The sequence below is a fragment of the Engystomops pustulosus genome, chromosome 5 (assembly GCF_040894005.1).
Source record: "Engystomops pustulosus chromosome 5, aEngPut4.maternal, whole genome shotgun sequence".
Lineage (NCBI taxonomy): Eukaryota > Metazoa > Chordata > Amphibia > Anura > Leptodactylidae > Engystomops > Engystomops pustulosus.
In genome coordinates, this window is record NC_092415.1 from 134419469 (window position 1) to 134446923 (window position 27455).

At 43.9% G+C, this 27455-nt stretch overlaps 1 protein-coding gene across 4 annotated transcripts in view; it reads right to left on the reverse strand.

Moving 5' to 3' along the window:
- Positions 1-27455, reverse strand: part of ABCA13 (ATP binding cassette subfamily A member 13) — a 590340-nt gene that overhangs the window by 83866 nt on the left and 479019 nt on the right. For all 4 annotated transcript variants that reach the window (XM_072153102.1, XM_072153100.1, XM_072153098.1 and 1 more), the window contains 2 exons: positions 11705-11814; positions 11217-11367 (listed from right to left, as the gene is read on the reverse strand). In XM_072153102.1, coding sequence (XP_072009203.1) covers positions 11217-11367; positions 11705-11814 — 261 coding nt within the window. The remainder of the gene's footprint in view (positions 1-11216; positions 11368-11704; positions 11815-27455) is intronic.

Sequence of the window (27455 nt, forward strand, 5' to 3'; positions counted from 1 at the left end):
CCACGGAGGTCCAGCTTGGAGAACACCTTGGAACCACGTAGGCGATCAAAGAGTTCTGTAATCAACGGCAGAGGGTAACGGTTTTTTACCGTGATCTTATTCAGCCCACGATAGTCTATACAGGGACGTAGGGAGCCGTCCTTCTTGGTAACGAAGAAAAACCCTGCGCCAGCCGGAGAGGAGGACTTGCGTATAAAACCCTTCTGCAGATTCTCCTTGATGTAGTCGGACATGGCTAGAGACTCAGGTACTGAAAGAGGGTAGACACGACCTCTGGGAGGAGTGGCGCCAGGAAGAAGATCCACAGGGCAATCATAGGGACGATGTGGTGGTAGAATCTCCGCCTGCTTCTTGGAGAAAACGTCCGAAAAGTCCCGATAACAAGCTGGCAGACCCTCCAGAGACTTGGGAGCCAGAGTCGAAGTCCTCACAGGTAGCGGACGGGGAACCTGCATACAACGTGAAGCACAGTTCGGACCCCAACGGAGGATATGCCCGGAGGACCAGTCCAGTACAGGGGCATGAAGCTGCAACCAGGGGAGACCCAGCAGTAGAGCAGATGTGCTTTGGGGCAGCACAAAAAACGAAAGTCTCTCTAGATGTAGGGCACCAACTTGCAGAAGCAGGGGCTCCGTGCGAAACCAGATGGGTACGGAGAGAATCTGACCATTGACCGAGGCAATAGACAATGGCTTCTCAAGACGAACCACCGGGAAGTGATGCCGAGAGACCAAGGCTGCATCCACGAAGTTCGCTGTAGAGCCCGAGTCCAGGAAGGCAGTAACCTGGATCTGGGTACCGGTGCCAACGCTGAGGAGCACGGGAAGAGTCAGACGTGGAGAAGCTGTATTAACACCTAGGGACGCTTCTCCCAAGAAGCCTAGGTGCTGGCGTTTCCCGGACGTTGAGGACGGACAGGACAGGAACCGATGAAATGCTCAGGGCTGGCACAGTACAGACATAGGTTCTCCTGTCGGCGTCTTGAACGCTCTCGTAGAGTGAGCCGGGTTCGGTCAACCTGCATGGGTTCCTCAGCAGAAGATTCAGGCGGACCCTGGAGCGGCCTTTGGAAGACTGGCGCCAGGCGAGGAATGCGTCTAACATGGCCTTGGGGATACTCGGAGCGTAGTTCCTCAGCTCGCTCCTTAAACCGAACATCAATTCGAGTGGCCAAGGTGATGAGGTCACTCAGAGTAGATGGAAGATCCCGAGCTGCCAGTGCGTCCTTGACCTGCGCAGAGAGCCCTTTCTTAAATGTAGCGATGAGGGCTGCATCGTTCCACGCAAGTTCAGAAGCCAGGGTGCGGAATTGAACTGCGTACTCTCCCACCGATGAGTTGCCCTGACGCAAGTTCAACAATGCAGACTCCGCAGAGGAGGCTCGTGCTGGTTCCTCGAAGACAGACCGGAACTCTGACAGAAACGCAGTGAGGTTAGACACAACCGGGTCATCTCTGTCCCAAAGCGGAGTAGCCCAGGCCAGGGCTTTCCCGGAAAGAAGGCTGAGGACAAATGCCACCTTGGACCGCTCTGTGGCAAATTGCGACGGCATCAGTTCTATGTGCAAGGAGCACTGGGTTATGAAGCCCCTGCACATCTTTGGATCTCCATCATACTTGCCGGGCAGAGAGAGGCGTAGCCTGGGTTCAGCAGCAGGAAGATAAGCCGGAGCAGCAGGGGTCGCAGCGGCCGCTTCAGGAGACTGTTGCTGATGTTGGGTAGCAAGTAGTTGTTGGAGCATGGCGGTGACTTGCTCTAGCTGATTCCGCTGTGCTGCAATCTGCCGGGACTGGTGGATCACGATGGTAGCGAGATCAGGCTGACTGGGAGAAGGAGCCTCGGCGGGATCCATGGCCGGATCTTACTGTTAGGATCAGTGGATCCACTGGACCACCGCGGGAGATGTAACTAGCCAACACCCGGAACCGGAGCCTAGCGGCACCTGGTTTTCACCAGAGCCCGCCGCAAAGCGGGTTGGACTTGCTGCGGCAGGATACCACTAGGTCGTTCCCAGGTGTGACTAGCCCACGGTGGCAGCCGAGGTCGAGGTACCTTAACGGATGACAAACTCGTAGTCGGGTCCAGGCACAGGGTCAGGGCAGGCGGCAGAGATGCAACGTCAGGTCCAAGTCCGGGGTCAGCAACAGGAGGTCCAGGCAGGAGGGAACGGGAACACAGGCACACAGCAACAGGGAGGAACACAGGTAACACGGCAACACAGAACTCAGGAACGGGAACACACAGGAATACACTGGAACGCAGGAATACAGAAATACGCAGGAACACAGCAATACTCGCTAGGAAGCTTTCTCTAAGGCTAAGAGGCACAAAGATCCGGCAGGGAATGATGGGAAACAAAGGGTTATATACAAGACAGGAAATGACCAATACTAATCACCTGTGCGCTGGCCCTTTAAATCTTGAGGCAGTGCCGCGCGCGCGCCCTAGGGAGCGGGGCCGCGCGCGAGACCCAGTCCGGACGGGAGCGGGAGCCCGGAGAGGTGAGTGCACCGGAGCAGCAGTGGGGCAGCGGAGGGAGGCACGGGTGCACCCGCGATCCGCGATATGGATCGCGGGGGTGCCCGCAACGGAGGCACGGGTGCACCCGCGATCCGTGGTATGGATCGCGGGGGTGCCCGTGACAGTGCTGATAGCACGAAGTTAAAACGAAGCATTAAAACGAAGTAGCCTCCGGTCTGTGGAAGACCCGAGGCTACCGTGGTGATGGATCGCCGGTTCCCGATGATGTCACGGGGAGCGACGATTCGCAACAAGAGGGTGGCGCCCATGCCCATTTTGAAGCCTCCTGCACCATTGCCGGCGGCGATCTTCGGGAAAACAATATACTGCAATATGCTGCAAAGACTTACCGTCTATGGAGAGGGCTCGGCCCACGGGCCCTCTCAATGCACCAGGACCCGGCTTGCACCGTACTAGTATGGCAAAAGTCGGGAAGGGGTTAAAGTGTCCAGTGGTGTGATTCTGTCCTGTCCTCATCAACACCCACACCTGTGTTAATGGAGCAATCACTGAAATGATGTTAGCTGCTACTTTTAAGGCAGGCCTGCAATGAAGTTGAAATGTCTTTTGGGGGAAAAGATACATTTTCTAGGCAAATATTGATTTTGCAATTAATTGCTCTTAAGCTGATCACTCTTTATAACATTCTGGAGTACATGCAAATTGTCATTATAAAACCTGATGCAGTAGACTTTGTAAAAATTAACATTTGTATCATTCTCAAAACTTTTGGCCATGATTGTAAGAGTTAACACTCTTAGTCCTATACAGTATGTGGAAGACAATGGGGCACATTTACTAAGAACAGGGCAAACTGCACTAAATGAGTGCACCAGATTGAGGATTTCTGGCGTACGTTTTTCATGAATCTGCTGCTCAGTGCACCAACATTTTTCTTGAGTACCTTTAACATAGGGTGTGCAACACAATTCTGCATGATAAATCTGGCCCACGGTCCGACTGAGCAACAGAACGCCCCCTAATTTTTTTTTTTTTTTTTTTTTTTTAACTTAGTTTTTATTGAAAAATTTTGTATTTTACAAATGATATGGGAAACATGTATATGTCGCATCACATAACACATAGTTATATGTTTCTGTACTTAAATTTACAATCAATAGCTCTATGTTTCTTAATCATCTTGCAGTACATGAATAAAGTATTATTATTTGAGCCATTAATTACTTTGTCAATAATAACAACTTTCGACAATACCATACCAAAAATAGCAAACAAAGAAACAAACAAGGAAACAATGGTCTTCACGGTAAATGTGTATTAATGACCTTTAGTGTAATAGGTAGTCTTTACCATAGAGAGAATCTGTTTGGTTATTTAGGCGGATTATTTATTTATTTATTTATTTTTCCATCTTTGGAGATTTTTTGGCGATTTTTTATCCATCTTTATTATTTTATTCGGATAAACCCCTTCTACACGGTGAAAGGTTTGGGTATATTGACAACCAACCATTCCAGTTTTCTTGGAAATTGGTTAATGAGTTATTCCCTAATGCTACCAATCGCTCAAATGTGCAGTGCTCTGCTAGTTTGTCTAATAATTTTGTTATTGTGGGTGGGTTTGAGGATTTCCATCCTTTCGCTATAAGGAGTTTGGCAGTCAGGATAATGTGTCCCACCATGCATCTTGCTTTATTAGGTACTTTAATTATATCGACTCCCAGTAGTGCTAGACGAGGGTTTAGTGGGATGTCTTTTTTAGCTACTTTGGTGCACATCTGGAACACTTCCTTCCAAAATGATAATAAAATAGGACATTTCCAAAATATATGAAATAAGGACCCCTTTCCCCCGCATCCCCTCCAGCATTGGTCAGAGGAATCTGGGTAAATTTTTGATATTCTATTTGGGGTGAGATACCATCTATTTAGTATTTTAAGATGGACCTCTAGTAGATTAGCATTTTTAGTTGCTTTTTTAGCCCAGTAACAAGCAGTATTCCATTCTTTTTGTGTGATGTCCGAGTCTAATTCAGACTGCCATTTTAGATGTGATGTAAGTTTGGTAGGAACCAATTCTCCTTGGAATATGTTGTATAGTGATCTAGTCTTTTGCTCCTTCATTTCTGCTGATTGCGAAATGAGATCTAGGAGTGGAATTGGCAGTTGGGTTTTATGCAATTTTTCTCTTCCTAGACAATGTGTAACTTGTGTGTATATATAGCTATCTCTATTGGACAATTGAAATTTCTGGGAGATTTCCTGGAAGGATGCTAACTTGTCCTGGCTGTATAAATCTTGTACGTGCTTAATGCCCTGGTTTGCCCACCTTTCTAATGAGATTCCTGGAATTAAATATTCTAATACTTGTATGGGAACTTGCAATTCCTTGCTGGGAATTGTATTTGGTATGGCTTTCCGCAGGGCTTTCCAACTGTCTAGAGTTATCTTTATTGTGGGGGATTGTATCTCGGGGACATGTAGTGGTGTAAAGCATGCGTGAGCTATTAATAGATTATATAAGGACTTACCTGCTAATGAATGTAATTCAATTGTGGGCCAACTAGAGTTGTTAGATTGGGTGCACCATTTCTTTATTTGTTGACTAACTATTGCTTTATGATAGTTTGTCAGATTTGGGACCCCCATTCCTCCTCTTTCCCTAGTTGTTGAGAGTAATTTTGCCGCTATTCTAGGCTTTTTGTGGTTCCATATAAAATTAGAAGCTAATTTTTGCAACCTACGTATTATACTGGTTGGTATTGGAATAACAAGGGTGCGGAACAAATAGAGTATTTTTGGAAGTATCATCATTTTAAATAATACCGTTCGTCCCATCCACGATGGTTCTTGTTTGGCTAGAGTTTCCAATTCTTTCTGCAAATCTATAATTAAAGGTTCAAAATTTATGCTCGCCAGGGATTTCAGGGGGCTACATAGTTTTATCCCTAAATAAGGAACGTGATCCTCCGACCATTGGAAATTGAATTCCTTTCTAATGCTGTTTTTTAATTCCCGGGGGCAATTGATGCCTAGTATTTGGGATTTATTCACGTTAATCTTATAGTAGGAAATTAATCCAAAATTTTGTAACGTTTTTTGAGTTTCTCTTAATGAGGTTAACACTGAGGAGAGTGTCAAAATTACGTCATCCGCGAATAATCCTAATTTGTGTTGTCTCATCCCAGCTGATATCCCATAGATATTCGGGTTGACTCGTATGGTTTCCGCCAGCGGTTCCATGACTAATACAAAAATAAGAGGGGAAAGGGGGCATCCCTGACGGGTTCCATTTGTGATATTAAAAGGTTTTGAGCTGTATCCATTAGCTAGTACTGTGGCAGATGGGCAGGAATATAAAGCTTGTATAGCATTATAGATGGGGCCTTGGAATCCAAATTTTGTCAGTACAGAAAATGCATAACCCCAATGGATCCTGTCGAACGCCTTCTCCGCATCCAAAGTGAGGAGCAGAGAAGGCGCTCGAGAAGACTCCATCTCCGAGATCAAATCAATTATACGTCTAGTTCCATCAGAGGCCTGCCTCCCTTTTGTGAAGCCCACTTGGTCGTTATGAATTAGAGTGGGTAAAATATCTAATAGTCTACAGGCGATTATTTTAGCGTAGAGTTTTGTGTCACTGTTTAGCAATGATATTGGCCTAAAGTTTGGGGGAGAGGATGGATCTTTGCCTGGTTTAGGCAGAGTTGTTATTGTGGCTTCTAACATTTCACGCAGCATTGATCCATTTTTCATCGCTTTATTAAAAACAGAGATCATGTACGGGATTAATAGGTGGTAGAACGTTAGATAATATTCGTTTGAAAAGCCATCTGGCCCTGGGGCTTTGTGCTTTTTTAATTTTTTGATGACCGCAATGATTTCGTCAGATGTAAAAGGTCTATTTAGGCTTTCTAATTGCTCCGGTGATAGGGTGGAGAGTGTTAGTTTAGATAGAAAGTCGTTAATATTTTGTTGTGAAGGCTGTGGGGTCTTGGGATCCCTTTCTAGGTTATATAGAGACTCGTAGAAATCTCTAAATAGGTTTGCTATCTTAAGTGGGTGTGTTTCTTTGTTGGGGGGATTTGTATTGCTATATAAAAACTTTATTTTGTTTCTGATTTTTTTTGGTTTTACTTTATTTGCCATGAGTTTACTAGGCTTATTATATGCTGTATAATACGAGGCTTTAATTGATGACATTGTTTTGTCGTACTCTGATAGGAGAGCTGCTATTAGTTCCGGTCTAGTTTCAGTTAGTTGCTTATGTATATTGTCTGCGTCTGTGTGTTGGGCTTCCCTTTCGAGATACTTTATTTTGTTAAGTATGTCTGAGACTACCTTCTCTTTTTTCCTATTATGTTGTATCCCTATTTGAATTAGAGTCCCCCGAACTGCTACTTTGTGTGATTGCCATAAATTGAACAAATCTACTTCCAATTCTATATTGTGGTGGAAATAGTTGGTGATTGCTTGAGAGATTCTCCTCTTGAATGAGGGGAGGTTGAATAAGAAGGGTTGGTTGCGCCATCTGTTCTGGTTGTGTATGAGGAGGGAAAAAGATATTGTAGTGAAGGTGGGTGAGTGGTCTGACCACGTTATTGTTCCTATTTCTGATTTGCTAATATGCGGTAACGCTTCCCTGTCAGCTAAACATAAATCTATTCTAGTGAATGATTTGTGTCTATTGGAGTAAAATGTATACTCTTTTGCTGAGGAATTTAAACACCTAAATGTATCATAGAGGCCTTCTTTATGTAACCAAGACATTAGAGATGGGGGTGGCACCCTGCCCCTGCCCGTCGAATCCATCTTAGAGTCCGGGACTATATTAAAGTCACCGAAAATCAGTGTTTTGCCTTTACCTTCTTTTTTAATTTTTCTCAACATTTTATTCAAGAATCTTACTTGCCCAGAGTTGGGGGCATATACATTAATTAAAGTGTAAGGGATATTGTTTATTAAACAGACAAGGGCAAGGAACCTCCCCGCTCCATCCTTTAACACCTCTGTGACTGTTAATTCTTCATCATTTTTAACTGCTATTAATACCCCCGCCTTTTTAGTTTTTGCATTAGACATATAGACTTGTGAGTAGTCTTTGTTTATAAAGTGTGGGACTTTCCCTTCCATAAAATGTGTCTCCTGAAGACAAATGATGCTTGCTTTATGTTTTTTGGCATCTTTCCAGATGGAAGCTCTCTTATAGGGTGAGTTAAGCCCTTTTGTATTGAGGCTCATTACTTTCAATTCCATCATAAATTAAACTTACAGCTGTTTTGAATCTTTCTCTCTTTCCCTATGGTATGACAATGGTATGTGCTATATCGTGAAGACTGAACATTAAAAAGTTTAAAACAGAATAATTTTAACCTAAAAAACAAGGCGGCAGAAGCCGGGACCGCTTGGTCCTGCTGCCTCCACCAATTTAACTGGGTAAGTAACACAGAGATAGCCAGGAGGGCTATAAGGAATAGTGCAGGGGTACGTTTTACCTGCATCAAAATGGGGGGAAATTAGTCCACCTATAATGAAATAAAAAAGGTTATAAACCGAGCATTTTATGCAACTTGCCAGTCTTTTGCAATCTCTGCTGCTCTTTGCGTTGCACGATCTGTGTTTATGTCGCTGATGGTAAGATCCCACGTTTTCAACAGCTGAATTCCTTCTTCTGGTTTCGTCAGGACATGTGTTGTTCCTTCCCGTCTAATTATCAGTTTCAATGGGAATCCCCACTTGTAAAGAATCTCATTTTTGCGTAGTGTCATTGTTATGGGGAGAAATTTTTTCCTCGCTTGTAGTGTGGCTTGTGATAGGTCTGTGTAGACTTTTATATTTTCATAAGGATCTGGTAATTTCTTTGCTTTTCTAGAAAGGAGCATGAGGGCATCTTTGGTATGAAAGTAGTGCAGTCTTGCGATAACATCTCTTGGGAGATTCTCAGGGATTGATTTTGGTTTGGGCAATCTATGCGCTCTGTCTATGAGGCATTCTGTCAGCGGGGTTGAATGCAGAGTGGTGTGTAAGAGCTCTGTAAGGTACTCTTTTAATGCAGCCGGGGTGATGGATTCCGGGATTCCTCTGAATTTAACGTTGTTACGTCTCCCGCGGTCTTCCATGTCTGCTATCTTGAGTTTCATGGCCTCCACTTCCTCCTCCAAAGCATAGTGGGCCTCAATCAATTCATTGTGAGAGTTTGTAACTTCTCCCATCTTGTCCTCTAGGTGGTCAACCCTTGTCCCTAGCTCATCAACCAGTACTTTGGTTTGATTATTTATGGATATAAAGTCTTTATGGATGGACCCTCTAAAGGCTAGCATCATTCGTTTTATGAAAGTCTCAGATGCTGGTTGCTCTGATGATGGGAATTCCTGCAAGGGATCAGACTCACCCGTCCCGGCTATTGTTGTTTCTAGCTCCCCTTCATGCTGCGGATCTGACCAGCGTGGTCTTTGCTTGTCTGGGCTGCAGCACGGAGATGTCGTCTGCCTTGTTTGGTCAGGCGCCATTTTATGTCTCCCGCTACCGGACTGGTGCTGCCCGGGTCTCGGATCTTCCGGCTCTTCCTCTGCAGCGTGCGCCGCAATCGGAGAAGGTAAGCTTTCCTGCCTCATTGGGGAGCTCGCAAATGATGAGACGGTTGGGGATACCGCTTTACCTCTTTCCTCCTCGTGTCTGATTCCCGCGGCGCCATCTTGTGTGGATCCCTGCGGGCTGTTCCTTGCCGAGAAGAAGTCGGTAAGACGTTTGGGGCCACTTTTTGTGAGTCTTTTGCGTGTCATCATACCTCCGACAGCTACAGAGACTTTCTGGGATTATTTCCCTGCTCGGTGTTGCTTTCTTTAGTCGCTTTTTAGGCCGCGAAGTCGGAGCTCAGAGCTACACGTCTGCTCTCGAGCTCATCCAGGCCACGCCCCCAACGCCCCCTAATTTTTATTGAACGGTGCCTAGTACAGCTGCGCCACAAAAGGGTTGTGTGTGACACAATTGTGGTGCAAACACTTCTTAAATACCCGTGCAAGCGGTTTACACTAGAAAGAACATTCAAAGTCCACCAGAAAACTGGTGCACGCCCCTTAGTTAATGAGCCGCAATATTCATAGCAGTATGTTACTATGTTTAGATATGGGTAGATGGCATGCCCCTTAACACATGATACTATTCCTGTGTTCACACTACAGAGCAACAAAGTATCCGGAAGTGGATTCATAATTGTTCAATCTGTATTCATACTGTGAAGGAATATTGTATCAGTATCGTGATTTCTTGCAGAAAATATACACATGCATTATACTAGTATAAATCATGACTTAATGGGGCTCATTTACTAAGGGTCGCTTCTCACTTTAGTCGGACTCTGCACCGTTTTCGGGTTTTGCACGGCTTTGACAGGTATTCAACAGGTGTCTGCGCATTTGATTTTTTTTGGCACAGTTGTGCTAGCTTCCATATGAAACAAATCGGGGGGAGGGGGGGGGTTGCCGTTGGACAATCTGACTGATTCAGACTGAGTGCGGGATTTCAACTTTTCAAATTGTGTTGCAACACAATGCACTTACATGCACCACTTAAAAGAAGGTGAACTCCATCGGACCTGAGCGGGGAAGCGACACATGCAGGATATCGGGGGCACAATCTTAGTGAATCGCCGCAGATTAGGTTATTGTCAGACAATGCATTTTCGGTGTACTCCATCGGATGGGTAAGTAAATGTTCCCCAATATGTTGCCAATGACAATGCCACTGGTAAATGTATTACTGTCATGCTATGCTAACATGGGCATTTGTATAGCTGTTGGTTACATTGGATTTTCCTGCTGAACACCCAGTAATTTAAAATAAAACCCCATTAAGTTACTAAATAACATAGCTTGCATATTAGGGCAAACCCTGATATCAACTATAGCACTTTTAAAGAGAACCTGTCATGCAAAATAACCCCCTAAACTAAATATATTTTCATAAACTGCCATTAGACAGCATTGCCTCTATCTCTTCATTGTCCCTCTACATGCCTGTAAACTTAAGCAATGAGGTCCTAAAGCTGTATGCAAATGACCTGTGAGATGTCCAATGAGCCTTTAGCATATTCAAGCTGTCCAGCTTATTCATGAGTGGGAGGCATAGCCACACCTCCAGTGCTTGACTGACAGCTACTCCATGTAATGGCTGCTCCATGCGCTTGCTGGTGGCCACGCCCCAAGCAGCCTGTGTATGTGTATAGGAGAGATACAACAGCTCCAGGCAGCCATGTTATAGCAAAACATGTCAGGTACTTGTGTAGCTGATGTCTGTGTCTCTGTGTATTAGGAGGATGCAGCATGTCAGCAGATGCAGCACACACACTAGCAATGCTTTACTAAACATCACACACAGACATGGGGAGGGGGAGGAGAGGGGAGGGGTAACAGGGGTGAGATCACTGCCTCTGACCATGTGACCAGGCTCATTTACATAATAAAGAAATGATGATTTTGCAATGATTAATGCATGAATTGACTTGATAAAGGCTGTGGTGGAGTCCTTGTGAGCTGCTCCAACAGGTAGAGGTGACAGAAATAGTGACACAGACCTGATGACAGGTGTCCTTTAAGGGTTGATAATCTATATTAATCAGACAATATGTAAAGTAGCTAGTCACTATGTCTAGGTAGGGGCAGATGACATGCTCTTTGATCATGATATTATGCCTATGTTCACACCACAAAGCAACATAGCACATCAGGTATATTGTTACCTCATGTATGCTCTTCTTTGGGATACCTCTGAGGATGCAGTAAAAATAAAGATGTTCCCAGCCTGTAAGAAGAGTATTCAAAGCATCTTTTTGTGGACAATATCCTATGGTGACATCTGCATTAAATGCAGAGCAGATGCTTACTTCATCCCTATGAAACAGGAAAATAATTTTATTGTCTCCAAATCATGGTTGTATATTATTAGAGAAAACTTATGAAAATACAAACTGCTCTATATCTAATATAACAAGACTTGCACATAAACAAATTTGGTTGGTAATTGCTGACTGGATACTGACAAATTTTCAAAAAAGAAGTCTCATGATTAAACACAAAACAATTACAGTAAGTTTTTTTTTTATCTTTGTTGAGTGACATATAGGTCTAACATGTGTTAGGTCACTTCCCACGTCAAAAGTTCATAATCCCCAATTTTGGAACAATACATATGGAATTCATGCAATTCATTCAGTCACTGAATAATTACCCTTTCAATGTTTTTATCATTGCCTGTCCAGCAGTTGGGGAAACTTCGCCAGTCAACATTTTAAAAATAGTGCTTTTTCCTGCTCCATTCAAGCCAAGAAGACCAAAGCACTACCAAAAAAATAAAGAAAACATTCATAAAGTAAGCTGTGACAATAACATAAGATAATCATCTCCTCAAATACTTCAGTTTTTCACATGGCAAGAACAAATGTAGTCTCAATCTTCTCTACCATGTTGTTTCAGTACAAGTTTGAAGGCATTTACAGTCTGCGCTTTGAGTGGGATAATGCACACTCTTGAATACAGATTAAGGCTGCATTCACACACATGTATGGGGGACGTATATACGGCCGACGTATATACGGCCGATATACACTCACCGGCCACATTATTAGGTACACCTGTCCAACTGCTTGTTAACACTTAATTTCTAATCAGCCAATCACATGGTGGCAACTCAGTGCATTTAGGCATGTAGACATGGTCAAGACAATCTCCTGCAGTTCAAACCAAGCATCATTATGGGGAAGAAAGGTGATTTGAGTGCCTTTGAACGTGGCATGGTTGTTGGTGCCAGAAGGACTGGTCTGAGTATTTCAGAAACTGCTGATCTACTGGGATTTTCACGCACAACCATCTCTAGGGTTTACAGAGAATGGTCCGAAAAAGAAAAAACATCCAGTGAGCGGCAGTTCTGTGGGCGGAAATGCCTTGTTGATGCCAGAGGTCAGAGGAGAATGGGCAGACTGGTTCGAGCTGATAGAAAGGCAACAGTGACTCAAATCACCACCCGTTACAACCAAGGTAGGCAGAAGAGAATCTCTGAACGCACAGTATGTCGAACTTTGAGACAGATGGGCTACAGCAGCAGAAGACCACACCGGGTGCCACTCCTTTCAGCTAAGAACAGGAAACTGAGGCTACAATTTGCACAAGCTCATCAAAATTGGACAGTAGAAGATTGGAAAAACGTTGCCTGGTCTGATGAGTCTCGATTTCTGCTGCGACATTCGGATGGTAGGGTCAGAATTTGGCGTCAACAACATGAAAGCATGGATCCATCCTGCCTTGTACCAACGGTTCAGGCTGGTGGTGGTGTCATGGTGTGGGGAATATTTTCTTGGCACTCTCTGGGACCACAATGTACCCAACATCTGATGGCTACTTTCGGTAGGATAATGTGCCGTGTCATAAAGCTGGAATCATCTCAGACTGGTTTCTTGAACATGACAATGAGTTCACTGTACTCAAATGGCCTCCACAGTCACCAGATCTCAATCCAATAGAGCATCTTTGGGATGTGGTGGAACGGGAGATTCGCATCATGGATGTGCAGCCGACAAATCTGCGGCAACTGTGTGATGCCATCATGTCAATATGGACCAAAATCTCTGAGGAATGCTTCCAGCACCTTGTTGAATCTATGCCATGAAGAATTGAGGCAGTTCTGAAGGCAAAAGGGGGTCCAACCCGTTACTAGCATGGTGTACCTAATAAAGTGGACGGTGAGTGTACGTCCCCCATACACTTCTATAGGCTCACGGTATGGTACGGGAGCGGCACACGTGTGTGGCACCGTACCGCTCCTTAGCCCGGGAAAAGATAGGACATGTCCTATCTTTTCCCGTATTAAGGCGCCGTGGCCCAGATGTCGCTATGGAGGCGGTGCTCACCTCCTCTCCTCGCGCTGCCGTGTGCCCGCCGTGCTACGGTGCGGCGGGGCACACGGTAGTGTGCATGTAGCCTTACTAAAGGCCCTGCCCTAGTTTTCAGTCGGACATTCTTTCATGTGCAAATGTCTTGTAGATGTATTTAAGAAGTGTCCGAGACACTGACAATTGTGGAGCACGCTGTACTATATCCGTCGCAAAGTTCGACAGAAGTGTGACGCATGCCCCATGTTAAAGGTGCACAAAAAAATGGTGCACTCTGTCGGAGCAGTGCAGGGGGTGCCAGGTTCACAATTCATGAATCTGATGCCCTCTGCAAACTGCACATAATGCAGTTTTCACTGTTTTTAGTAAATTCCTCTTGTGCTTGGGACGAATGTTATATTGCTTGACCAAATTATGGTCAAGCTTCTGCTGTTGGATAAATAAACTAATATTTGAGGAATACTTTGATATGTAGAGTAGTTCAAGGATATTCAATCATGGCTATATCGTGTGCAGGCAAAACCATCCTAAATTGATACGGAGAACCGCTTCAATTGCGGTTTTGTGTCTCCTAATTTACTTTAATACTAATGCTTACAGGAGAATCTTGAATGGATAGTATAAAGATTTTAATAATGATCTTTTTACACCTGGGACTGTAATGCTCACAAGAGGACATCCTTGTTTCCTGAAAGAAAAATAGTTTCACCTTTATCATAGGATTTTTAATTGTAATAGCAGCAAAAATATAGACCACACTTGCACTGGACATTTTGATGGTTGAGATACTGGACATGTTTATCTACTTAAAGAATACCTACCATCAAAATTCAGCATGATAAACCAGAGACGTTAACTTATAGATCCAGGCACGGTGACATGTGGTAATCTTATATTTGTTATCCATGCCCTCTTACCTTCTAATATCAACTTTTGACATTAGGCTAATAAGCCTGAAAGGCTCTGGGGCTTTTACCATAGCCCCTTATGGCCGCAGATTCACAGGCTGTAAGTATGCAGATCAGGTCTTCCTCCTTTGCACTTTCTGCTGCTTAATTACACAGGCAGAGGAGGAGGGAGAGAGCAGGGGGAATGATGAGACATGTTCTGTACATTGTAACGGCCTGTGAATCCGCAGCACTGAGGGGATTGTCGAATCATTGCACTGGCAGCCAGTAGTCTGTTCGAGACTCTAGGCATTTTCTTTTCTGAAGATCTGTTAGAAATATATGGGGTAATTTTCAGTGCTAAAAACAAAAGATGTAAAAACAAAAAAAACACGAAAGTTATGCAAATGCAATTTTTCATCAATTTTACTTCATTTAGAATTTTTTTTCAGCATCCCAATACACAGCATGGAATGTTAAAAACTCTCTCTAGGAAGTCCAATTCGTTACACAAAAAACAATTCCCGATAAAGCTCAATACATGGAAAAATAAAAAAAAGTTATGGCTAGGGAACACAAAATGGAAACTCAAAAATGAAAAAATGCTGTGTATTAAGGGGTTAAGAATGGAAAATATCACCTGCTATGGAAAAAAGATTCTAGTTATGGGACGTGTATGCAAGGATTTATTCTGTCTGCCATATTGGAGTTGGTTAGAATTTTTTCTCTTTCCTTTGCTCTTGATCACATCCATAGGATTATAGGTAACAATAATGGAAATATGCCTGTATTCAATCTAACCTACTACAGCAGTGCATCCAAACAAACACAGCATAGTAACAAAGTATAGTATATAAAGTATATAACATAAAAATGCAATAAAACATTATTACACATTACAAATCAAAAGACGAGGGAGCACTGTCTCCATCTGGGGAAAACAAGGTTTAACCACCAGAAGCAACAGGGCTTTTTTACTATGAGAACTGTCAATTGATGTGCTTTATGCAGCGCTGCGTAATCTGTGTGCGCTATATAAACAAAGCATTATTATTATTATTATCTGTGGAATAGCCTGCCTCAGGCGCTGGTCACAGCAGGGATAGCAGAGAGCTTCAAGAAGGGTCTAGATGCCTTTTTACACCTAAATAACATTGATGGTTATGTTATATAGAATTGTTTACCCTAAATCCCTTCCTCATGCAATCCCTTCCTTTCCTTGGTTGAACTTGATGGACAAATTTTTTTTTTCAAACGTTTTTCAAACTATGATACATGCTCAAATAACATCAAAAATGTACTAGTGGTGACTTAAGCAACATAACAGAGAGGTTCTAAACCTCCCCCCAACCCAACTAAGCCCCCACCCTTGAGACTTTCCCTTAAATAACAATGAGTTAAAGGAAGTAAAAGGCAGCATTAGTGAGATCATTCCTTCTTTTCTTTTCAATTAATTCTCTTTTTATTGATTTTTAATTTACAACGATAACAATTATATCACGCAAATATATAAATGGTTAGCCAGTAGAAGTACAAGAAATGTATCTAGAGGTACACATTACCAATAAGGAATTAAATGCCAACATATGGAATATTTGTAAAACAGAGTGCACACAATTTTAGCAAGTCTGATGTGTTAACAGAGAATGCACTGGAAATAGCAATACAATTTTAATAATAAAGGTATAAAGGTCACAAGATACCGAAATGCATAGGTATTAGGGTAGCCTAGTAAAGGGACATTTTTGGTAGTTACTGTTGCTAAGGGTGCAAATCAACTTCAAATGGCACAATTGTGAAACTTTAGGCACCCAATGTGCAGTAGAAGGGGCATGAATGGAACCCATTGGAGTGGAATCATGGATTTTGCAGCTAATATCAGTTGAAGCCATATTTGCTTGTTCAATTTTTTATGCCAGGCATCAGGTTAAGTTCACAATAATGAACCGCTCATTCAGGAGTTAAGCATTCTGACATAACCCTTCAATTGCAGATTCTTAAGCTGCCCAAAAAGGGCACAATTCTGAGCAATCCCACCAGATGTGAAGAAATGTACTTTTGCTCTGACATCTCCAGCATTGGTCCAGAATATTGGGATCATAATGATGGAGAACTAGAGGAATTTTTTACAATCTGCTTACAAGTTTATAACTGGTCTCCTGTAGTGTGATACATCTAGAAGTCCATGAGAATTGTTTAAGGAATTGTGCTGCCTCTTTTTTTAGAGAACAAACGCTCTTTTTCCTTTTCCCAGACATGCAGGAAATGAATTAGAGAGTCTGATAGATCTAGTTAGAGAGTCTGATAGATCTAGCAATATATTTTCAGAATCTAGTTAGGCCATGTAGACAATCACCATGATGGATTACGGTAGTTATTTATATTCTCGGTATTTGGGAGTGTATGAGATAATTGAGGCATGTAGAAATCTTTCCTTTAACTTTTCTAAAGAAGGAAATACACCTTTATGCAAAGAATTCTCCATTACCTTCTCATTAAGAGCAATTATCTGCGAGGACCAACATATTTTTCAGTCCTAACCCAGTTTCATGAGGGGTGGGACTAGGCCATGATTTTACTAGGCCATGGGAAAAGGGAGAGAGTGCCATGTCTTCAGGGTCGGACTGGCCCACCGTAGGACCTTGATACCTCTGCTGTGGCAGGGGCCGCCATCCCCATCGGGGGGGCCTGCCAGCGAGGTCGAGCTGGCCCACAGTGGGCCCCGATATCTCCGCTGCGGCAGGGGCCTCCATCCCCTGCTGAGGCCCCTGCCAGTGAGTAACAGCAGTGGTACTCGATGCGGCCATAAGCGGCCACTCGAGTACCACCTTTGAAGTAATTACGCGGCCATTGCTGTGCCTGTGCGACGCGGCCTCTTCTTTTACCTGGCACGCGTGATGATGCGGTCACGCTGCCGCGCGCCTTGTTCTTGACAGTTCCTCTTTCCCAGGAATTTTATTATTTTCCTCTACTAGACCAAATATATCATAGGGGGCCACAGTAGCAAGGGAAAACATATAATAAGGGACTCCAAGGGGGCACTAGAAGACTATTTACTAAAATGTGACTGGTTGCCAGAATATATAATTAATGGCCACTAGAGGAAATATACAGAATAGTAAGGGTGCACAATATGTAATGGGGGGGGGGGGAGTTAATGCACATATATACAGGATAGGAGTAGTAGTACTGTGCTGTGCCCATATATACAAGATAGGAGTAGTAGTACTGTGCTGTGCCCATATATACAGGATAGGAGTAGTGGTACTGTGCTGTGTCCATTGGTACAGGCAGTGTCGGACTGGGGCACCTGGGGCCCACCAGAGAAATTTATTCTGGGGGCCCACCATACAGCTGCCTAGAAATATTCATCATTTCACAGGAGTTCACAGCGGCTGCATTGTGCTTAGCACTAACTTACCAATAAGAACAACTAACCATAACCCTTCACCTTCTCCATATGTTCTCTGCACCACATAAAAATAGTCAGTAATTACAGTTACCAGACTCAGAAGTGGGATTCAGTACCTCACATGTCACACGTCTTCTCCTTTGGGTACTGAATTGCAGGACAACTTCTCCCATTTTTTTCTTATCAATGGAGAATCTTCCACCAGATATCCTCATCTCTGTGTAGCATATTTCCACACTGTGGAACTAAAAATAGCACCGTCACTACAGCACAATGTCACCTGGATAACACTGTCCCACACTTTGCTCCTAAATAATATTTACCACTCACAACACAACTGACCACACTGTGCCCCCCATAACAAAAGCCATACTGTGCCCTCTCCATATATATATATATATATATATATATATATATATATATATATATATATATATATTGTGAGATAGTGACTGGTAAGGTGGAGGGAAATCGCTATATTTCCCCTAGATTTCTCTCATATGTCTTCTAGGGGACAGGAGGTGTACATCTCACCCAGGGAAAGCTGAGTGAGATGTAGAAGATCCAGGAAGACTTGATGTCCTTAGCAAGACATAGCTTGCTAAAGGATCTGGGAAATCCTATTTTCGGGCCTGGATTTTTGGAATGACTGGCAGGCTGGTAGTGGGGCTGGTCATTCCCTTCCTGTCCAGCACTGGTTTTCCTGGTTGCTTCAGGAAACCCAGGTGTTGGAGCTCAGCTCCAACTAGAGCTTTAAAAGGATTGCACTCTGTGCTTCACAAGGGGGGGAACATGTGGAGAGGCAGAACCTGTCTCTATTCTCCTGCACTGAGGCCTGCGAGCCTAATACGGACTGTGTGTGTCACGTGAGGTAAAACCCATGTTTTGTTTTGTTTCAGGTGGCTGGTAGTACGCCACCCGAGTAGTCAGGGAAGACTCTGTGTTAGTTAGAGTTCAGCCGAGCAGGTGTTTATTTTAGCCTGAAGTTAAGGCTTTATGTTTTATTTTGTATTTTTTCTGCTATTAAAGCAAGGCAAAGCCCTGTTTATAGCCAAAGCACTTGTGTCACTGTCTCTGACTGCGATTCTGGACTAATTTTACCGCTTCTACCAAGCTAGTTCCCACATATGGTGGAGGATGCGGGCATTGTAACGCAGTCTTAAAGAGACATACACGTATTTTTTTTTTCTTCTTTTTTTTTCTGGATTAAAGCTACGAGAGGGTCCGGTATGATGGAGGACTTTGTTAAGCAGTTTGGACAAGCCATCCTACAGCAGCAGCAAATGATTATGCAGCAACAGCGAGCTTTTGCCCAGGCTGAGGAAAGGCAGCAACAAGCCCAGGCCAAGCAAGACGAGATGAATCGCCTCCTGGTGGAGAAAATGGCCTTGCTTGGTGAGACACTGTCGTCCAGCAGAACAACCTCTGGTGTGCACGGGACCCAAGGAGGGTCTACTTCTCTAAGGGCCACAGTACATGCCTCTCTAAAAAAGATGACCGCCACAGATGACGTGGAAGCGTACCTTATGGTCTTTGAGAGAGTGGCAGAGCGTGAAAAGCTGCCAGACGACCAGTGGGCAGATGTGGTAGCACCTTTGCTGACAGGTGAGCCACAAAAAGCTTACTATGACTTGAGTGAGCAGGACGCTAAGAACTACATAAAGCTTAAAGGTGAGATCCTTGCCCGACTTGGAGTGAACATGCATGTGCGTGCAGGGCGTGTGCACAGTTGGACTTTCTCTGAGACACTGCCACCAAGGTCACAGATGCATGATCTCATACACCTTGTAAAGAAGTGGCTGCAGCCGGAGGAAGCCACACCAGGCCAGATAATAGAGAAGGTGGTCCTGGACAAATTCATCAGATCCCTTCCTTCTAGGATCCAGCGCTGGGTCGGACAAGGAGGACCTACAACGGCTGATGAACTCGTGAGTCTCGTGGAAAGATACAGTGCAACAGAGGAGCTACTCCAAACATCTCCCGGACGTGCCAACCCCAGGGACAGCAAGTTATCCAGGTCAACTGGTAAGACTGTACCTACTGTTAAAGGGGTGAGAAATGTCTACAGGGGAGGTGGCTCAGAGGGGGAACAAGCAGCTGGGTCAAGTAGGTCTAGTGAGCCCTTAAGAACCAGACAAGGGTCTCAAAATGGTGACGGGGGCAGCATACGTTGTTGGCGCTGCCGAGAACCCGGGCATGTGATTGCGACTTGTCCCCTCACGACCGAGCCCATGGACTGCAACACCGCAGGACCCGTATCTCTGTTTGCAAGACCTGTTTACTCTGCAGAGACTAAGGCAGAGCCTCAAATGTGTGCTGTGAAAATAGGAGGCTGCTCTGTGAATGCACTGCTGGACTCTGGGAGCTTAGTGACCCTGGTACATGGCTCTCTGGTAGACCCTGGATTGTGCAGCGGACAAACTGTTGGGGTACTTTGCATTCATGGAGAGACCAGATATTACCCTACAGCCGTGGTCATGTTTGAAACTCCCTGTGGTGCAGCTTCCCACAATGTGGCTGTGGTCAAGTCACTAATGCACAGTGTGATATTGGGAAGAGACTTTCCCCTTTTCTGGGACTTGTGGCGACATAAAAATGTATCAGTTGACAATGTAAGTTCCGTGGTTAGCCCTGAACCCTTTGACCCTGACAGTGAGGTTCCAGCGGTAGGGGTGACCAATAATGAAACCGAGAATTTTCCCCTAGCGGTACTAGCTGGTGATACTGAGGAACAGGAGGAAGCTCCTGATATGCCTGAGTTGGAGGTGTCCCGGGATAATTTTGGGACCGCTCAGCTAAGAGATCCCACATTGTTAAAAGCCAGGGAAAATGTGAAGGTAATAAATGGTGTGCCACAATACCCAGGGGCTGAGAAGGTATTTCCCCACATGGCGATTGATCGGGAACTGCTATATCGGGTAGACAATGTACGTGGGGAAATTGTTGAACAGCTGGTAGTACCCCAACCATTCCGCAGGGTGGTGCTGGATCTGGCCCACAAGCACGTGCTAGGCGGACATTTGGGATGTGAAAAAACCCGTGAACGTATTTTGCAGTGCTTCTTCTGGCCAGGGGTTGTTGTTGAAGTACAAAGGTATTGTGAGACCTGTCCAGAGTGTCAACTAACCGCTCCAGTGTCACATTTCAGGAGTCCTTTGGTACCCTTACCCATTATAGAGGTACCATTTGAAAGAGTGGCAATGGATCTGGTTGGTCCCCTGGTAAAATCAGCTAGAGGACATCAGTATATCCTTGTTGTTGTAGACTATGCCACACGTTATCCCGAGGCTGTGCCACTAAGAAATACTTCCTCTAAGCTAATAGCCAAGGAACTATTTCACATGTTCTCCCGTACAGGTATCCCTAAAGAGATCCTTACAGACCAGGGAACCCCCTTCATGTCTAAGGTAACTAAAGAATTGTGTAGGCTCTTGAAAATTAAACACTTGCGTACATCTGTATATCATCCGCAGACGGATGGCCTGGTTGAGAGATTCAACAAGACCCTGAAGGGCATGTTAAAAAGGGTGGTTTGTAAGGACGGTAAGGATTGGGATTGCCTGTTACCCTATCTAATGTTTGCAGTTCGTGAAGTACCGCAATCCTCCACTGGGTTTTCCCCATTTGAGCTGGTGTATGGTAGGCACCCCCGCGGCCTCCTTGACATTGCCAAGGAAACCTGGGAACAGGAACATACACCCTACAGAAGTGTAATAGAGCACATTAGTCTCATGCAAGACAGGATCGGTGCAATAATGCCTATAGTTAAAGCTCACCTAGAGCAGGCTCAAGAGGCTCAAAGGCGGGTATATAACAGGTCGGCTAAGGTCAGAACTTTTAACCCTGGTGATCGCGTTTTAGTTTTGGTACCAACCATAGAGAGTAAGTGGCAAGGGCCGTATGAAGTTTTGGAGAAGGTAGGAGAGGTGAACTACAAAGTATATCAGCCAGGGAAGAGGAAGCCAGAACAGTTGTACCATGTAAATTTACTAAAACCCTGGAAGGACAGAGAAAATTTGTCAGCTGTAAGTTTTCCTTGTGAAGTTACTCCGCAGGTCCTTGCAGTAGAGGTAAACTCTCATGGTAACAGCATACCCGAGGTTCGTATATCCGAGTCCCTGTCCAAGGCTCAGACGCAGGAAACTAGAGAGTTCATCTTGCGAAACGCTGATGTGTTCTCAGAGACGCCAGGCCGTACCTCGCTGATAAAACATGACATTGTCACCGAGCCACAGGTACGAGTTCACCTAAAACCGTACAGAGTACCTGAAGCTCGTAGACAGGCCATTTCGGAAGAAGTCAAAAAGATGTTGGACCTAGGGGTTGTTGAGGAATCAAATAGTGAGTGGTCAAGCCCCATTGTCCTGATTCCTAAACCAGATGGTACGCTGCGTTTCTGTAATGACTTCAGAAAATTAAATGAGGTATCAAAGTTTGATGCCTATCCAATGCCAAGGGTGGACGAACTAATCGAGAGACTTGGTCATGCTAGATATTTTTCCACCCTTGACCTAACCAAAGGGTACTGGCAGGTACCGCTTACTGACAGGGCAAAGGAGAAAACTGCATATGTCACCCCAGAGGGTCTTTTCCAGTATGTTTGTTTGCCTTTTGGGTTGCATGGGGCCCCAGCAACTTTTCAAAGGTTAATGGACGTTGTCCTTAAGCCACATCGTAGATATGCCTCGGCTTATCTTGACGATATTATCATTTTTAGTGAGGACTGGGAAAGTCACTTGGCAAAAGTCCAGGCGATACTGGATTCTCTTAGGGCTGCAGGGTTAACGGCAAACCCTAAAAAGTGTGCTCTGGGTCTTGAGGAGGCACGTTACTTGGGCTATGTCATTGGTAGAGGTGTGATAAAACCCCAAGTAAATAAAGTAGAGGCTATCCAAAACTGGCCCCGACCCTTAAACAAAAAACAGGTAAGAGCTTTTCTGGGAATTCTGGGTTATTACCGCAGATTCATACTAAACTTTGCAAGTATTGCAGCACCCTTAACCGACCTTACCAGGGGGAGTAAGTCGGTCATGGTCAAGTGGAACCCAGAGGCTGAAAGATCATTTCAGGAATTAAAATCTGCCCTTTGTAGACAGCCAGTCCTAATAACTCCTGACTTTAAAAAAATGTTTGTCGTGCAAACGGACGCCTCTGATGTAGGGTTAGGTGCAGTCCTTTCACAGGAGGTTAGGGGAGAAGAGCACCTGGTAACGTATCTAAGCAGGAAGCTTACACCGGCAGAGAGAAGTTATAGCATTGTTGAACGTGAGTGTTTGGCAATCAAATGGGCCTTGGAATCCCTGCGGTATTACTTATTGGGTCGACACTTCAGGTTGGTGACAGATCATTCCCCTCTTACGTGGATGAGCCAGGCTAAAGAGAGAAATGCAAGGGTCACAAGATGGTTTCTCACTTTACAAAACTTTAGGTTTTCAGTTGAGCACAGGTCAGGCAAACTGCAGGGAAATGCAGATGCTCTGTCCAGAACACATTGCTTGGTGGCTAAGTGTGTCCGCCCCGACAGGTTCGAACAAAGGGGGAGGGTATGTGAGATAGTGACTGGTAAGGTGGAGGGAAATCGCTATATTTCCCCTAGATTTCTCTCATATGTCTTCTAGGGGACAGGAGGTGTACATCTCACCCAGGGAAAGCAGGATGTAGAAGATCCAGGAAGACTTGATGTCCTTAGCAAGACATAGCTTGCTAAAGGATCTGGTAAATCCTATTTTCGGGCCTGGATTTTTGGAATGACTGGCAGGCTGGTAGTGGGGCTGGTCATTCCCTTCCTGTCCAGCACTGGTTTTCCTGGTTGCTTCAGGAAACCCAGGTGTTGGAGCTCAGCTCCAACTAGAGCTTTAAAAGGATTGCACTCTGTGCTTCACAAGGGGGGGAACATGTGGAGAGGCAGAACCTGTCTCTATTCTCCTGCACTGCGGCCTGCGAGCCTAATACGGACTGTGTGTGTCACGTGAGGCAAAACCCACGTTTTGTTTTGTTTCAGGTGGCTGGTAGTACGCCACCCGAGTAGTCAGGGAAGACTCTGTGTTAGTTAGAGTTCAGCCGAGCAGGTGTTTATTTTAGCCTGAAGTTAAGGCTTTATGTTTTATTTTGTATTTTTTCTGCTATTAAAGCAAGGCAAAGCCCTGTTTATAGCCAAAGCACTTGTGTCACTGTCTCTGACTGCGATTCTGGACTAATTTTACAGCTTCTACCAAGCTAGTTCCCACAATATATATATATATATATATATATATATATATATTTAGTGCCCCTTTTATGAAATATTTTATATAAAAGTCCTAATAAAAACTCCTATTTGGCCTATATTGGCACAGTACTACTACTCCTTTCCTGAATATATGGGCACAGCACAGTACTACTACTCCTATCCTGTATATATGGGCACATCACAATTACTACTTCTCCTATCCTGTATATATGGGCACAGCACAGTACTACTACTCCTATCTTGTATATATGGGCACAGCGCGGTACTACTCCTATCCTGTATATATGGGCACAGCACAGTACTACTACTCCTATCCTGTATATATGTGCAACAACCCCCCCCCATTACATATTGTGCACCCTTACTATACTGTATATTTCCTCTAGTGGCCATTAATTATATATTCTGGCAACCAGTCCCATTTTAGTAAATAGTCTTCTAGTGCCCCCTTGGAGTCCCTTATTATCCGGTCCTCCGGTGGGCCAGTCCGACCCTGTGTACAAGATAGGAGTAGTGGTACTGTGCTGTGTCCATACATACAGGATAGGAGTAGTAGTAGTGTGCTGTGCCCATATATACAGGATAGGAGTAGTAGTACTGTGCTGTGTCCATATATATACAGGATAGGAGTAGTAGTACTGTGCTGTGCCCATATATACAGGATAGGAGTAGTAGTACTGTGCTGTGTCCATACATACAGGATAGGAGTAGTAGTACTGTGCTGTGTCCATACATACAGGATAGGAGTAGTAGTACTGTGCTGTGCTCATGTATACAGGATATGAGTAGTAGTACTGTGCTGTGCTCATATATATACAGGATAAGAGTAGTAGTACTGTGCTGTGCCTATATACAGGATAGGAGTAGTAGTACTGTGCTGTTCCTATATACAGGATAGGAGTAGTAGTACTGTGCTGTGCCCACATATACAGGGTAGAAGTGGTAGTACTATGCTGTGCCATACATACAAGATAGGAGCAGTACTACTGTGCTGTGCCCATATATACAGGATAGGAGTAGTAGTTCTTTGCTGTTCCCATATATACAGGATAGGAGTAGTAGTACTGTGTTGTGCCCATTACACAGGATAGAAGTAGTAGTACTGTGCTGTGCCCATATATACAGAATAGGAGTAGTAGTACTGTGCTGTGCCCATATATACAGGATATGAGTAGTAGTACTGTGCTGTGCTCATATATATATACAGAATAGGAGTAGTAGTGCTGTGCTGTACCCATATATACAGGATAGGAGTAGTAGTACTGTGCTGTGTTTTTATATCCATGATAGGAGTAATTGTGCTGTGCCCATATATACAGGATAGGAGTACTAGTACTATGCTGTGCCCATATATACAAGATAGGAGTAGTAGTGCTGTGCTCATATATAGAGGTTAGTAGTAGTAGTACTGTGCTGTTCCCATATATACAGGATAGGAGTAGTAGTACTGTGCTGTGTCCATATATACAGGATAGGAGTAGTAGTACTGTGCTGTGCCCATATATACAGGATAGGAGTAGTACCGTGCTGTGCCCATATATACAGGATAGGAGTAGTAGTACTGTGCTGTGCCCATATATACAGGATAGGAGAAGTAGTACTGTGCTGTGCCCATATATTCAGGATAAGAGTGGTAGTACTGTGCCAATATATGCTGAATAGGAGATTTTATTAGGACTTTTATATAAAATATTTCATAAGAGGAGCACTAAATATAAGAATAATAAATAAGGAGAGCATTATATAAAACATAATTAATAAGTAGGAGCACTGTAAGAATGTTCGGATTAAAAGATTAATTGGGAATGATATATTATGAAAGGGAATGATGTTCAATTTAATTTATTAGGTGTATCATATTATTTACTCAGGGGTGTGCATATAATTTATAGTACTGAGGAGTCGCAATGTAATATTTGATTTATGGAGAGGGCACAGTATGGCTTTTGTTATGGGGGGCACAGTGTGGTCAGTTGTGTTGTGAGTGGTTAATATTATTTAGGAGCACAGTGTGGGACAGTGTTATCCAGGTGACATTGTGCTGTAGTGACGGTGCTATTTTTAGTTCCACAGTGTGGAAATATGCTACACAGAGATGAGGATATCTGGTGGAAGATTCTCCATTGATAAGAAAGAAATGGGAGAAGTTGTCCTGCAATTCAGTACCCAAAGGAGAAGACGTGTGACATTTGAGGTACTGAATCCCACTTCTGAGTCTGGTAACTGTAATTACTGACTATTTTTATGTGGTGCAGAGAACATATGGAGAAGGTGAAGGGTTATAGTTAGTTATTCTTATTGGTAAGTTAGTGCTAAGCACAATGCAGCCGCTGTGAACTCCTGTGAAATGACGAATATTTCTAGGCAGCTGTATGGTGGGCCCCCAGGATAAATTTCTCTGGTGGGCCCCATGCGCCCCAGTCCGACCCTGCATGTCTTCAATATATTCATATCTTTAATATGTTCATAGAGTGGAGAGATTGTGCTGTCCCTATGGCAGGCTATTCCACAGTTTCACAGTTCTTACAGTAAAGAAGCCTTGTCACCTCTAGCTATTAAACCTTTTTTTCTCCAGGCAAAGACAGTGTCCCCTTGTCTTTTTATTTGATTTTACCTGGAACAACTTTCCACCACATTTTTGTATGGACTATTAATATATTTGTGAAAATTAATCATGCACCCTTAGTAGTATTTTTTTCCTCATAACTGAGAATCTCCATACCCCTTATCATTTTTGTGGCTCTTGGTTGTACCCTCTCCAGCTCCAGGGCATCCTTTTTAAGGACTGGTGCCCAGAACTGTACGACATATTCCAGGTGAGGCTGAACCAAAGCCTTGTACAGTGGTAATATGACATCCCTATCACGAGAGTCCATACTACTTATGATACATGACAAGTTTCTGCTGGCTTTAGAGGCAATTGACTGATATTGCATGCTGTTATGTGATCTATGATCTACTAATACCATGTCCTTCTCAACAAGGGACTCTCACAGATTTACTTTACCAAGGATAGTTGTTGCATGTGGATTATTAGTCCCTAGGTGTATAAACCTACATGTAAACTTACATGTATTCTTTAACCCCTTATCACCGACACTAGTTTTCAGCTTAAAGGGGTATTCCCATCTGGGCATTTACATTTAATTAAATTCATTTGCCATATATAAACATTTCTTCAATTGGATGTTATTTAAAAAAATGTTCCTGTGTGAAGATAATTTCTCATAAATGTAGTTATTCTGTCCCTTAGAAACGAGATACTTTCCTCGGATACGACCACGTCATACTCTGGCAGCGGTGGCCAGACTTGCGCTATAGAGTCCTGCCTGACCACCAGGATTCAGCTATCATTACCACAGGACGGCTGTGCGACATGTAGTAACTTCCGGACATTTTATATACAATAACCTTTTGTTTCTTTGTGCACTCAATCTATCAGACGTGGCCATATCCGAGGAAGGTATCTCGTTTCTAAGGGACAACATGGTTACATTTATGAGAAATTATCTTCACACAGGAACATTTTTTTTAATAACATCTCATTGAAGAAATGTTTATATATG